Raw genomic sequence first — 16,090 nt, forward strand, 5'->3', positions numbered from 1 at the left:
ATGTGTACAAAGAAGTGGCAATTATGTGGAAAAATAAAGAAATCTCTGTAGATTGAGGTGGTGTATTTGGTTTGTCAATAATAAAGCATGTTACTTTACAAAAAATTGTTGCTCATGACTTTCAGTACGACCCTCGTATAATTAGAATCATCAAGTCAAGGAGGATGAGGTAGGCAGGTCATGTAGCACGAATGGGGGAGACGAAGAATGCGTATAGGGTATTGGTGGGAAAGCCAGAAGGAAAGAGACCAAGGCGTAGGTGGGTGGACAATATTAAAATGGATCTTAGAGAGATAGGATGGGATGGTATGGATTGGTTTAATCTGGATCAGGATAGGGACCAGTGGAGGGCTCCTGTGAACAGGTCAATGAACCTTTGGGTTCCATAGATTGCTGGGATTTTCTTGAGTAGCTGCAGAATTGGCAGCTGCTCCAGAAGGGCTCAGCTCCATGAGTAAGTAAGTAAGATTCACATAATCGGCATAGACCAACAGCTGATCTGTCCCGTTTAATTTCAGTCTCACATGGTTTTCCTGAACCTTCCTAATGGCATATTCTAAAGCAAAGTTGAGAAACAGTGGTTACAAAGCATCTACTTATTTTAGACCATTATGGATAGGAAATTGTCAGACAAATATTTACCTATAAGGACTTTATTATAAGTTTCTTTTAAACACTTTTTAATATACCTAACTAGTTCCATGGATACTCCAAACTCTATCAGAATATTGTACTATAGTTCCATCCTAACTGAATCATAGACTTTCTTGAAGTCTATGAATAGCTGATTTGCTGTCTCATTGTACTCCCATTTTTTCTCCAATATCTGGCGAATGCAAAAGATCTGATCAGAAGTTGATCTGTTACGTTGAAACCCACAAAGTTGATCCAAATAATTTCGGCTATATATGGACTTAACCTTGAGAGAATAATATTCGACAAAATTTTGTATGAAGCTGATAGCAGTGACATCACATCTTTAAACATATATGAATTAAATATGAGGAAATTTAAATTATGCTCTTATCCAACTCTCCTAAAGCTGATATTTTCTGTTTCCTTTTCTCTCTCCGTCTATTCATGTCTCATTTCTCATGTGTACAGTTTTTTCTTTAAAGTATTTCAGAACTGTCAGACATCCCAGTAGCTCACTTAAAATTCTCCCTTACATAAGTTGAGAGAGTCAGTACAATCAGCTCCTTACAATTGTGGTCTCCTGGGTAAGGGCGGAAATCCTTACGTAGAATTCGAATTCTCCAACTTCAAGAGTTTCCATTTGAATCGAAAAACTCTCACTTCTAACACCATTAAACTCTATGCCTCTTGTACAAGGAAAGCGAACAGTTCTGATTTAAAATGGAAACATTTCGAGAGAAGTCATCCTTTCTACACCGTCTTCTTGTACAAATAAACAGTTTTCTATTGACATATTTCGAAGGTTCCGTATAATTTCTATTTCCGGATAGGCATGAAGAGTAGAGAGGCCAGGAAGTACCCTCATTCCACTTTCCACCTAGAATTTAAAATCCAGGGCGGAAGGCCGAGTGCTTCCAATCAAGTTATGTCGTGCGTAGCATTGAAAGAGTTCATACCGAATAATTAATAGGATCTGTACTCACGTTGCCTGCGGCACGATGAATTGTGTCGGATTTCTCTTTGCAGACCTTTCCACAGCTTGGAAACGATCAAAGAGTAGGCCAGTGTCATGATGATCAGTGGTACCAAAAGCAACATGGCGTCCAGGAATATGTTATAGGCTCGCTCGCTGGACTTCGATGGCCAGTCTTCCCGACACTTGTGTCTCCCTGTAATGAAATATGGGGAAATAGTACTCCACTGAACGTCTTCGGGTATGTGACCTATAGGTTGATAGATAGGTAACAACGTTTCAAAGAAATATATTTCCTCAATCTTCAGGTTTGAAGCACTTGTACCTGTCTATACAGCGTCACATCACAGAAGAAAGGAACTTGACACAGCAGAACCTCTCTATAACGGAAGCCCAGAGGCATTGATCATTATTTCGTTACCGGTAAGTTTCCGAATGCCACAGGCAGTTGCTTCTAGACAACAAAGTTACACAGTACGTGTTACATCAGCACAAAAGCAGAGCTCTGGTTCTCCCCGGTTCTTGCCTGTCTTCTAATCGACTCTGAATATATAGAGGCGCCATGTTCCCGGGAAACTTCGGCTGACTTTCGCCAGACTCCACGGCGTTGTATCTCAGAAGATATTAATCTTCTTACTAGTTACGGTTTATGGATTCCTGTTTACATAGGCGTATCATTTATACAACGTCGACTGGTAGAAGGATTCGTCAGTAATAAATTGAACAAAAAAAAAATGTTAGGAGAATGCGGTCGTGACCAGATTTCAAATACTATCCAGAGATTTGTTTGGAGTGACTGGGGAAACTACGAAGAGCTTGACTCAGGATAGTCGGTGTACCGGTCGAAATTCCAACCTGCACCTCCAGAATGCAAATCAGAAGAGGCATGACTTCGCGACAGCGTCGTCAGAACTTTAAGCCTAAGTTCGTGCCCACAGCAAGAGCTCATAGTATTTAGGGTCAAATTTTATATTTAGAAACCGGCTGTCCATGGATCGCTGCATGTCAGTCGGAAAATCATAGTACAATTGTGTGACTTGCGTTCAGCCCTACGCGCCGGCCGTCCTTTACTCCCAAGTATATTCCAAGAATATTCCTGGTACTCATCTGTTAGAGGCTGAGTCGACCCCAGGGCCATAGTGTGGCTGGAAGGGTTAGGTCAATTGAAAAAAAAAATCCAATGACCTCATCAGGACTTGAACCCGCTACCTTCCGGCTTGTAGCATAGTGCCTCAACCACTACGCTACCACGTGAAATAAATTATCATTTTACAGGGGTGAAATAGAAAAGAGAGACCGTATCTGTGGTCTAGTGATCAGAGTTCCTGGCTAGAAATCCAGAGGTACCGGGTTAGATTCCCGGCACTATCAGATTTTCTGAGAAATGGTGGGTCTGGAATGGGGTTCACTCAACCTCATGAGGATAATTGAGGAGCTATTTCAAGGAAATAATGACTTCGGTCTAGAAAACCGAGATTAAAGGCCGTGGAGATTCGTTGCCCTGACCACGCGACACCCTCTATCCGCTAAAGTTAGCAATAACTTATCGGCGGTCGCTCGGTCGGTATAGTTCGCTTACGGACTAAAATCGCGGAGTTCATTTTTTGTTGAAATAGAAAGGATAAAGGCGACAACGATGTGCATTTTCCTTCTGTTCCATAAAAATTAACCTTTTAAAGCCCACTGATAACTATACATACTATGTGCATTAGCATATTAGAATTGTGTATTCTGCCCACTGAGTGTATTTGGGTGGTTTATTTGGTTCTTAAAATGAATATAAAATTTTTCTTTAATCAGCATTAACGTGCTGATTTTTGTAGCGGAAACTTAATGTGTTTTCTGTGAGATACGATGTAATATTTATGTCTTAATTGAAAGATATTCAGTGTTTGTAGGTTGGATGTAATGTTCAGTTTATTAGAGATGTGGGTTCTCAAAAAAACATATTCACTGAAACTCATATTCAATTACATTCACTGAAACTCGTATTAAGTCGGAAAATGGAAAAAAAGACAAACTTTATTTTACCCTTCGGTTTAACCTAGATACAAAATTACTCGGCTTGTAGCATAAGCCACAGGATACATCATGTCCATCTTCATTTTGTAAGTAATCCATAAACAGACGAGATAAACGGTACATCAATATTATTTTAAGAACACACTCAATTCGCCAAAGGAAGCCCAAAGTTATGTACACTAAAATATTTTACAAATCCTGCGCCGACGCGTGGTAGGAAGGCTTCCGCTTCTTCTTACTCACGGCCTATGCTTCACAACTGCATTAATGAAATTATTCAATGTGTAATATTTATCATTGGGAGATGGAAGAACTCATCTTCAGAATCATGCCAGGAACCAAAACTCTGTGGGTATGAAGGTGTTTCTTCTTCACAATTGGTGCCTATGTTTTAAAAATCTAACATAGAATGATTAAATAAGATCAGATTCACATCTGAAGTCGATAAATTCCTATAATATTCAAAAGTATATGTAAACAGAAAACGAATGCCAATTTCAGTGCAGCTATTCTAAAACTGCTGAACACTAAATCAAAACACATGTGGCCCAAAATTCAACTACTTGATTATGAAATTCTAAACATAATTAATTTAGAATTTTCTTCAATGGTTGCTGCATTTACAAAAACTGTTCGAAATAAGATCCTCCATTTTCAACGTGGAACTCAAAAAGTTGTGATACTCGTACCTTTTTAAAAAATCAGTGGCAGTGAACATTCCCATTATTATGAGAGAACATTTCAGGTTAACTGACTTCTGAGTCAGTGCTGATTAGTTACGCAGAACCTGTTCTTAATATCCCATGTACTAAACGCACACTTGATGGATTAGATATAGTTACGTATTTCACGGTCGTTGCCTAGCAATGGAACTACATGCCACACTGTGTATACATGTATATATTACATTATATACGTACATATACAATTTATACATCTATATAAAGTACATATATGTCGATCACAGTTATTTGCAGTACAACGACTCCCAGTCTTCCGAGAGTTAAATGGGGGAAAATACATGGGAAGAAAGAAAAACAAATAAAAAGAAATAAACAGAAGAAGAAAGGAAATATGGAGGAAAAGAAATAAGAGATAAAAGACGTTACAGATTACAGAATACAGGTCAAATGACGTGGCGTATGCCCATCAAACTCAATTAAGGATGCTCAGTCGCTTACAGTAGCAACGTTATCAGGCCCTTCAACCTGAAGGGGAGGTAAGTCCTACAAGGAAATTGCGTCATCTGGAGAACAACGGTATCTGCAGTTCAAACATATTTATTCTGCATCACAATGTTTACCTACAAAAATAAGGTCATCTCCTAGTGCCACAGCGGTCAACACCGCAAAATATTTCTATCCATCCTCTGACTGGGGAGCAGAATTCATTTTAGCTATTAATTCATTTATATAATGAGTAATTAAGTCTCAATAATTCTATCTGTACCAGTTCTAAATCACTTGTTCGGCGACTGTTAGCTTCTCAAAGGCGAAACTGCTTTATGGTGTTACTTTGCTTGTTTGTCACTTACCACTGACAGTCTTTTCAAATGCAAAATATATTCGAAGTGGGGAGTGAGTTTACTGTTCCAGACGTTCTCTCACTTGACAGGTGGAGCTCAGGAAAATTGCTTCAGTGCTGCGGCGAATACTCGGAAGTTTGTACTTAATGTATTTTGTGACTGATGTAAGCAGCTGAGGGTTATACAGAAAGATGGTACAATACCGTATGTACAAGTCACAACAAAGCAAACAATGTCTCGTAAATTTACACAGCTTAGCCTTGTTGATGGAGATGAAATTCCTCTCATTCAAGAAATCCAAGAAGCTTCTGGTTTCTGAAGTTAGAGATTTTCGGTGCTAAAGGAGTTATTAAGCCTGAAAAAGTTGGACTACATCAGACTTAAAATCAAATTTAACATTGATATATCGTTTTATACTTGTATTAACGCAGACGAATTTCATCTTACTAAATATTCCAGTTATGTCACAAATATTGTCATATTCATTTCTCAGACAAGAGTTTATTTTTCCTTGTCAGTTGATATTCTCTAATATATAGTTCGCACAACTGAAATGCTGCTAGACCGCCTCTGTGGTCTAGTGGTCAGAGTTCCTGGCTACAGAGCCAGAGGTCCGTGTTCGATTCCCTGCGCTACCAGATTTTCTTAGAAGTAGTGGGTCTGGAACGGGGTCCACTTAGCCTTGTGAGGATAACCGAGGAGCTACTTGAATTGAAAAGTAGCGGCTCTGATGTAGAAAACGGAAATTAGCGGCCGTGGGAATTCGTTGAGCTGACCACGCGACAGCCTCTAACCGCAAAATTTGGCAGTAACTACGCCGACAATCGGCAGTCTCTCGAGCGCGATAGTTCTCTTGCGGTCTGAAGCCACGGAGTTTGTTTTTTGTTAGAAATGATGCTAATTCGAATTGATACAGCATGTCTAGTAAAATGTTATTGATCACGCTGATGTATTTAATTAAATAAAAATGAAGTGCGAACTAGTTGCACAAGTTTTTATGATAATATCAGTATTCTCACATGACAACAGGACTATATGCATTACACAGATATGACGAATGTGTCGATTTACAATCACAATCTACTCCCTGACGTATATTCTGCAAATAGGGGCTAATCTGATTCCAAATTACCTCGCACTATGGTGTTCCACTGGAAATTCACCATTTAATTACTGGATGTAAATGCAGAGATCATCTAGAAATGATTTAACAAATATATTTAGTTTGAAACTCCAACTGACAACGATTTAAATCTATATGTTGTCAATCACTACTTCCATAAAAACTAAACGATCAAATTATTGAATATTATTTGAATTTCTCAGAATTATTACTGAAACCACACAACTCCTGTGTCATATTCTTACGGGGCATCAATATCCATGGTTAGACTGGACAATAACAGAGCCCAAGCCAGCTCACATTACTACACCAATATTAGAGGTGACATTACTCGTAATGCTTCATGCTACTATCTTGAATTTCTTCAGTACATCCTTATTGAATGCATTTGTTAGCTCTGGTTTGGTTGTCATGATACTTAGGCAGTATATCCCTTTGAAAACATGGCTTCGGTTGTTTCTTATGTTTTCTTATATGAATTTTAGCCTCTAGTAATCAGTCTGTGTTTATAAGTGTACTTTTACAACGAACTTAAGAAATAGATAGAAAAAGTAAAGCTCTCCCTCTAACACACCGCGGAGGCCCATAGCGTTGTGAGACGTCGAGACTCCCAAGAAGGAGCTGAGGTTGCCAGCCTTAAGTGCCTCTCGCCCTTTACACCTCAGAAATATTCCTGGTACTCATTTCTATTACAGGCTGAGTCAACCCCAGTGCCATAGTGCGGCTGGAATAATTAGGTAAATTGAAAACATCCAATGACCACATCGGGATTCAAAAGAGAGATCTTCTGGCTTGTATCATATTGCCTCAACCAACTACACTACCGCGTTCCCCTTTACAAAGATCTTAACACAAGAGATACTGATGCTGTATGCCAAGTTATTTGTTATAATGCTTCCAGAAACGCAAGATGTCATACTTTTTAGTGTTTGAAATAGTATATTAATAAAAGGTAAACATTTTCCTTTTTAAGGGATAAATAAATCTAATTTATGCAACTACACGGCGTTATATCTCACAAAATAGAACTCTTTAAAACGGATTGATCTGTTGATGCTCTCGTTGTTGTCGTTAAAACGTATTACTGAGCCTTAAAGTCAGAGTTGGTTAAAGCCGCTGATGACAGTTCTCAAACAGAACGCCAAACAATTCTGGATATACATTTTAAATTTTAAAGGAAATGATAACCTTTCCATTGAACAGAATGTTGGTGGCAAGTTTGTTACGTAGCTTAATAATATTTTCGTTGCTTTTGATAACAACAGGAAACCAACTCTAAACACGTATTGTAATGGCCACGCCATAGCTCAAGTGGTTAATCACTGGCTTCCCACTGGGGAGGGCCCGGGTTCGATCCAGGGTCTGGTCAAGTGGGATTTGTGGTGGAAAAAGTGGCGCTGGGTAGGTTTTCTCCGAGTACTTCGGTTTCCCCTGCTAATCTTCATGCCACCAAATTCTTCATCATCATAATCACCCGGGGCAAGCTACACTAGGCCAATCAGTGGCCTCCGTGCCGAATGGACCCAGTTGGACTCAAGGCCCAACTAAGCGAATTAAAAAAAAATATTTTCTGATGTGACTTAACTTTTGTGTGTAAGTGCTCTCTGTGAAATTGATATCAGTAGTTCTACCGAAGCGTCGTACTGCTGCAATTCCGATTAATATAAATGCGGGGTATCCTTGCTGACTATGTCCTGCGTTGGACCCGTACATACAGCTTCAGTATAATAAATGAGACTTCTTCGTTCTTGGCGAAACAGACTTCTATTAAACCAGTTATAAGAAAAATGAGCAGTTCTGTGGTTTCCAATTGTAGAGAAATTTCGATAAAAGTTGAAGCAAAGTAGTTCCTGGACTTAATTAATTAAGCACGACGTCATAGGGGAATGTTAAGAACATATCAGTTTTGACTTCGGCTGTAAAATTGAGGTAAGCGGTCAGCTACACGCCACGACCGCATTACCCCAGGGGAAAGAGACGTAAGTACATATTGGATAGGAAGATGGGTGGATCTCAGAGCCGGCCTGGATACTGTGTTGTAGAGAAAATTTCTTGGTCCTACCAGAAACCTAACCCGGTTGTTCAGCCCTTAGCCGATCGGTATACAGACTGAAAAAAAAAATAATCCAACGAATTATATTTAAAATGCCAGAGTTGTTTCCTAATAAAAATTCGTATTAATTATTCAAATCATATCCTAGTTTTATTTTAGCTTCCTTCGCCCTCTCAATAGACCTGTCACAGAACATGTCTCAGCTCTTAAACCGTTTTCAGAAGTTTTCATTCTATATCAGTAATTATTTATCTTACTTTTAAGATCAAATTTAATCCTTCTTAGCATGATTTCAGTATCAGAACTGAGCTTAATATTTCTCTGCTTTTCGGGAGTATACAAGGACAAACCAAATGTTTGTTTTGGTTGAAGTAAACCTTCCCCTTCGTTTACTTTTGCATAAGTTGGTTAATTTTAAACTTCCCTCAGAATGTTCCAAATTGCTCCATAGTTACTAACTAACAGGTAGTATTCTGATCATATTTCTTCATCCCCTTTATCTTCACAATTTCTGCACTTCCACACATCTCCAATTACACTTTCTTGTCGTAAAAGTAGTGACGTAAAAAAAAGTAGTGACGTAAAAGGAATTTTTTTTTTTCAGTGGGAAAAATATAATGTAAATTATAAATAATAAAAATGATTCTCTGAATCATTATTTTTATCTAAACAACACACAGGAGGTGAGTCCCTTGCTCACACAGAACACATTTTGTCTCTATCGCAAAATACAATTGAGTTGAAATGTTTATGGAAAATGTTAATACTTGCGAAAATCACAAGAAAACATAATGATATTCTGTGTAAAAGAAACGGGTTCACTGTATTTTCTAAAAGAATATTGGATTTGTAGAAACCATTGTGAGTGAAAGAGTTGAAATCATAACTGAAATCTATGTCCGGACTTAGGACTATAGACACACTATTGGGTTAAGCGTTGAAACTTATGTCATAAAATAAAAGACCTGTAGCAATTTCAGAAATAAGCAGGCTACAAACTACAGGACGAACCTGTTTGTCAGAGACGCTAAAAGAATTTGTTAAGTTGTTCATTCATTTCAAGGTGTCATATCAAAATTCGAGTGGAATGTTGAGAAAATAAAATATCATATACGTGAATCCCGACAGGCCACAGTCTGTTCTGACAAGTTAACATATTCACATGCTATTTCGAATCCAGGGACTCATGTTACCATCTCTACATGCCCCCAGCGTCTAACACCCAGTAAATATGGATGTGCGGGGGTCTTTTCACGCCGTGAATGAAAATTACAACGTAATTTCATTAGCTCAAATGACCTTCCATTCTGTATAATAAACCGGTGGCGTCAGCTCTTCCCACTGCTGTTACACAAACATGTTGAAATGGCTTACAAGCAATTACAAGACAATGTACCATTTGCAGTCCATCTTTTGTTATTTAAATTATTTCAGTTTTCTTACAAATACCTCAATGAACTTTGGGATTCAGTGGTTACCACTGCAGCTCTGTATGAAAAGGGTCGCGGTTTCGAATTTCGGAGCGGAAGCCTGTTTCTCTGCCTGCGGCCTTATATGGCTTCGCTGAATTGCCCAAGAAAACGCTGGAACAGTCATTTAAAGCAGTCCCTATTCGCTTCCTTCCTCTCCAAATTCGTTATTTTCAATCACTCTCATACCTGACATTTACATAAGGTAAGTATTTGAGGAGTAGTCACTGAATAAAGTGAAGAATCCGAATGCCTTAGTGAATTACAGCATTCCATTTAATATCTTTTAATTGTTTCATTTATATTAATTTTTATTTTATTGTATGTTTTCGTAACGACTGTCAGTAACTTGAGAGATACAGAGTCGAATTATGGGTGACTGGAGAATAATGGATTTGAAAGGATATTGAAGCAGCCAGTCTTGACTTAATTTGAGGCAATATATAGGAAATTTGTGTATGTGGTATTAGGTCCATACATTACAAAGTATGTTCAGAAATTCTCCGACTCAAAATTTTTCTCTTACATATTACATACCAAATATTTTGGCTTATTAACCCGTTGCTAGGGAAAGATCTCGAAACAAACTATGAGACAACAGCCGTTGCTAAGCAAAAAGTAGGTAATCACCCCTCTACAATAATAAATTTATTGTTGAAAACGGTGTGTTCTATTTGGTTGTTGCAAAGTTGTTATAAGGAAGGCAACCGAGTGTTCAGTTGAGTTGAGCTCTGCAAGGGAGGCTGAGAAGAGATTGGGCTATAGTTGAGTTGAGATTTGAAAGTCCGGCTGTGAAGAAAAGAGTTAGTTGCAAGAGTGCGGCTGTGAAAAAAGACTTTATGTGTGCTGTAGTTAGAGTGAGACTGTTATAGAACCCGTTACCAGGATACGACTAGTGAAGAATGAGAAGACTTAGCGTGTTCCACTGATTTGTGAAGTATGGAAATTTTCTGCAGCGCTGTGATTTCTTGTAGTTCCTAGTGGTGTGTACAATTTTCCAATAAATCCAGTCGCCAGTCTAAATCCCGTCTATAGTCACACACATATAAATCGTGACAATATTATATCTAAACCCATAAAACATTACTTTAATTCTCTTTCTATTTGGTGAATCACGAAACACTTTGTTATGACCCAAGGGTTATGTACAAGTACATATAGTTTTTTGGGGGGTAAATTTGGAATAAGTGTACCTAGACTTTAAGATTAAGAAATAGAAATAATGAAACGTACCAGGAAGTTTGGGTTTGCAAAGAAGTGTAACAGGCTATAGCTTAGTAATCAGAATGTTAGCACGACAGCGTACTAACGCTGACATTGAGGAAGAAGCTATATGAAGTAGGTCATAAAAACTATGACATGACGAAAACGCTGAGTCGGAGAGGGCGGTAGACCTGAAAGAGCCAAACCCTTTCGATAAACAGCCAATGAGTGGGCAACACCGATCCAAAATTACGTCAGGATGGGCGGGTGAATACACCCCCGGAACCCTGCGAGTCAGCAAAAAGAGGGTACATAAACTCTAGAGGAACCAATCAAAAAACTGTTTTTTATTATTACTTGTCAAAGAGTCAGCCATCGGCTATCGCCGAGAGAGTGACGGCGATGAGTTAAGTTGCTGGTTGGTGATGGCGGCCTGTTTTCTCAGCTCACGTAAGTAGACTTACTTCATATAGTCATGAACATTAAGTGTGATAATATTAAAGTGCAAACACCAGGGAGAGAAAGTGAAAACTAGATGGACTAGGTTTACAGAGAAAGCCAAGACAGAGGGACAGGACACCCAATAGCAGGGTGACAGGATGGAACTAATGTGTATACGACAGGATAATAACCCAAATGTAATGCGAACCGACGAACGTCGGCAAAGTATGTATATATTATGTATATAGCGACATAGGTGAATAGAGTAGGATAGAAATGCGCTGTGATGATAATTAAACTTAGCCTCCCCTCAAGTGTTACCCTCCTCCCCGAATGTTCCAGCGTCTCCCGAATCCTGTAGGAGAATTGCAAACTCATGCCAAGGCGGCAGCTACGTCAGTGATTGTAAAGTTATTTTCCCCCCCCCCCTAAGGCCTAACGAGGTAGTGACAGCGGTGAGACAACCAATCCACCCCTGTCGCAGAAGAATAATAATAAGTGGTGGCTAGGAGGGGTACCTCCACGCCCCCAGTCACCACGGCATAATACACATTTCTTCTTGACAAATCAGAAGTCGTTTAGTTTAGTCGACATTACCTTCCTGTTAAGGAACATATCGCTACATAACCGACAAGTTGTGCTATATGAAACCAAACTTTAATTACTTAAGACCAATTTTGAAATTATACTCCTATATATATCGCATTAAGTGGAGGAACTGTTTTGGAAGAGACTGTAGACCTGTCGTCTGCCAGATTACTGATGAATGGATGAATATATATCTATATATTCCTAGATTTCCCCAGCAAGTTCTTTCTTTCAGGGATTTTGGCTCTTATAGCAGCACCTCTCTCATGCGTGCTACATGCTCCTCCTGTCTCCTCCCTGATTTTATCACTATAACAGCATCTGGAAGAGAATGGAAATTATGCAGTTCCTCATTATGCGTTAGTCCAGCTTCCAGTTACCTCCTCTCTTCTCTCCTCTGCAGCGTTCTCTCACGCGCACTCAATGTACGTTACAGTTAGCGGATGTCCGGACTTTGCGTTTCTATGCATGAGCTCGCGTGAATCCCTTGCACTGCTAAACAGACTAATTCTGACACATTTGTGTGCAGAAGCAAACAGTGTTAATCAAATTCACTTTACACCAGGCGATCCGGCATTGAGTCCTCAATGATACTTTGTGAATACAATTTTAAAACGATAATTGCCTCACAGTTGCAGAATCGATTCAAATTTTGACAAACATTAATTTGTCGTTCGAAGTATAGGCGTGCCGCAATTTGTTCACATAACATATAGTTACATAACATATCAATGCACCCAGACAGTGCGGAGGTAATGTTCAAACGTGTGTCTGCCCCAATCCGCTTCTATGGAAGCTTATTCGAATTAGAAGAGAAGATAATTTATTACTGATCGAAGTACTACAGTTGTTTAGAAGCTGTAATCATATTCTTCCTCCTACGTGAGTCACATAGGAATAATACATTTTCAAAAAATTCAGATGAGCATAAAGTAACGAAACATTAACGTGGACTGGCTTTATTTGGCTTCATAAGAATGAATGGTGGTGATATTATGAAAATGAAATGAATATTCGTGTTCCATACGAGGAAGAACATTTGTTAGCCATCTACGCGACTAATAGCTTCTCAAGGCGGACTGTAATGGACGAAGTTATTAAACTTTCTTCCTGTTATATTTCCCATAATGCAAAATTTTACAATTGCCCTGATGATTATTTCAATGTCATGCACAATACGCATTAGCGAGCAGTAGGTTGAGGAGGTTTTCTATTTTGACCTCGAAAGAGAACCGGCCTTCCCAGAAGTAGCTGTGTTGGTTCTAAATTTTATGCGTTGTTACCGTGTAAGGAGGATCCAAAATGAAAGGTGAAAATATTTTCTCACGTCTGAAATCGCATAGTGATAAAACCTTAAGTATAACAATTTAAATGGTGTGTTGCTGGAACCCTTTCGGGGTCCACAATCAATTGTAAGAAGTTAAAGGAGCCAGTACATTGGTAGCAGCACGGTACCTCGATAGGTGTAACTCTTTCTTTCCGGACGTGTAAACATCACAGACAATCCAGGACAGGAAGAACGAAACACCTTTAGTTCTCTTCAACAGCTCTGCATGACGTCATGAAGCTGCTCATGATATAAACAATTTAGCAGTGTATGTTTTCGCACAAAATTACCTGATATGTCTGGAGTCGGTGTTCGCATCACGAGCTACACGTACATATATGGAAACACAGCGATTTAACTGTTTTATGGGGAACTACGGGTAAGAAGAACTTCTTTCCTCCCACCACGCAGTCCCGTCACGAGCGTTACAAACTGTGATCTGCTTCAGGAATTGAAACAATGATTTTAAAGCTTTTTCAGAAGCGTCGATTAGACGTTTAGCCATAAGTGGATCTAACCGACGTAATTAACTTACTAACAGATTCACAAGATTTGCCAAAGCGCCTAGGAGAGTCATCAGCCTGAATGGCGGTAGCGTAAATAACTACAAAATGTTGTCGAGGGAGCATTTTTTTGCAATAAAAGTGTCATACGACGTGGTAATAAGAGTGTCCTAACATACCTGTATGAAGAGGAATCGTGAAAATAATATACATTTTGTAGACTGAACTAGCGTCATAAAATATCATACTATATGCAGTTATTAGTATCATTTATTTTGTGCGAATACGAGTATGATCAAATCGTGTATTAGATTAAAACGACATAAAGTTTGAAACTTTCAAGGGATATCGTTGCATTAAATGCTCTTTGGCTATCATGAATGTCAAAACCGACTTCTCAGAGACTTCTATTATTAGGGTTTACTTGGGAAATGGCCGCATGTTGCTGAAACATACAATCAGTTAGTTAGAATTCAACTTTCCGGAAAACATCTCTATTTCCTAACTCATGGTTGACTCTGATGATAGTGACACAGACGGTCTTCGAAGCGCTAATTTTTAATCAGAGTGACAGATCGCGCTCTTTATTTCCACTTATGGGGAAGTGAAAGATTAAAACACAGAGCTACCAACGTTTGCTGCATGCGATCAATTTTGTTGGCATCAGTAGACGTAACAGAGTTTAATACAGCAGAGGTGTATTCGAGCTTACGAACATACCTAAGGTAAAATGCTATATGTATATACATTCAAGAGGCAATAAGAGAAGGTTGGGCTGGGAAATACCCCCACACCTTAACACATCGAGGAAATATGTAGTTGGCATAATTATGGGAATTAAGTTTTAAAACCAGAAATTTCCTTAATATAGTCGGTCCCGGAAATAGAAGATTAACAATGTTTACACTCGTAGATTAATATGACAAGGACATAACCTGAGTTTCAGTAACGCTGACTTCCATATATCTAGCAGTGAACTAATCTTGTACAGAATCAAAACCAGGCTGTAGCAGATTGTAGTCTTTGGGAGATTTAATAGCGCGGTAGATTTTGAAAACATCAGATACCTGGAGAAGTTAATAGCATCATTGAAGTCATTAACAAATGTGTCAATGATCATGGTGATGATGATGATGATGATTATTACAACAATAATAAAATTGAGTCTTCTCGGGCTTGTCAATGTGGAGCTGGGTCAAACGTTTATCTAACTCTCTCAATATCCAGAATCAGAGGTTGATCTGATGAGTGATACTGCCCCCACTGTATAACGGTACTAAATTCTGCCGTCTGTCTGGGTCCTGACCGCGTGCTGAACATTCGATCGGTCATCAGAATTCAGGCTACTAGTCCCCGGTCTTGCCTTAAGATGCACTCAAAGCTCCCTCTCAACTGGTTCACTACATCCGTAGCCCGGTACCACGAACGGCTTGGAGGAAATCACCCACCTCTGTTGAAGACACTGAGGTGCAAGCAGAACTGAACGGCGTCATCCTGAAATTATGGAGACAGAGGCAGTTTCTGTAACGCACGGCATCAACTCCATATTGAGATGGCTGATGACCCCAGAAAACACCGCTGCATACTGCAGCTCTCAGAATTTCAAATAGCTTAAACAATCACTCACTCACGGAGCAGAGCCCTTCTTGAGAACTCGCCAATTGTGCAGCTATTCAAGAACTTTCCAGAATTTTATGGAACCCGAAGGTTCATTACCGTGTTCACAAGAGCCCTCCAGCGGTCTATATCCTGAGCCAGATCAATCCAATTCATACCATCCCATTGAATCCCTCTGAGATCAATTTCAATATTGTCCACCCACCTACGCCATGTTAGGTGGGTCCGTTTTCACCACGGCATGGCGCGTCCTCAGATTGCGGATGGAAAAGACGCCATCTAGATATGGAAGGAAGCTGCGAATATACTGAATAAGCAGTCGCGGACAGCCGACTAGGGGTGGTCCTCCAGCTTTGAGGTTGGGCGTGGGGCTAATAACTCCTGGCCGAAAAAAATATGCTGGTTACTAAAATGTTAAAAAGTCCTCGAACCTGGACGGATCCTGTGGATAAAGCCTAAACAATAATAATAATAATAATTCAATTCAATTCAATTCTTTATTATTAATGTGCCGAGTCAACAGCCGCAAGGCCAATTACAGACAGAGCACAGTGCAGACGAATGAATTACATTATAGATAAACTTATTAAAAGTCAAATACAAATTACAG

The 16,090-nt window shown here is 39.2% G+C and overlaps 1 protein-coding gene across 10 annotated transcripts in view; it reads right to left on the reverse strand.

The window, feature by feature from the left end:
- Positions 1 to 16,090, reverse strand: part of LOC111871558 (cholecystokinin receptor type A) — a 578,235-nt gene that overhangs the window by 148,252 nt on the left and 413,893 nt on the right. For all 10 annotated transcript variants that reach the window (XM_033754144.1, XM_033754143.1, XM_033754138.1 and 7 more), the window contains one exon: positions 1,620 to 1,805. In XM_033754144.1, coding sequence (XP_033610035.1) covers positions 1,620 to 1,805 — 186 coding nt within the window. The remainder of the gene's footprint in view (positions 1 to 1,619; positions 1,806 to 16,090) is intronic.

Source organism: Cryptotermes secundus, unplaced genomic scaffold, assembly GCF_002891405.2.
Source record: "Cryptotermes secundus unplaced genomic scaffold, Csec_1.0 scaffold152, whole genome shotgun sequence".
Lineage (NCBI taxonomy): Eukaryota > Metazoa > Arthropoda > Insecta > Blattodea > Kalotermitidae > Cryptotermes > Cryptotermes secundus.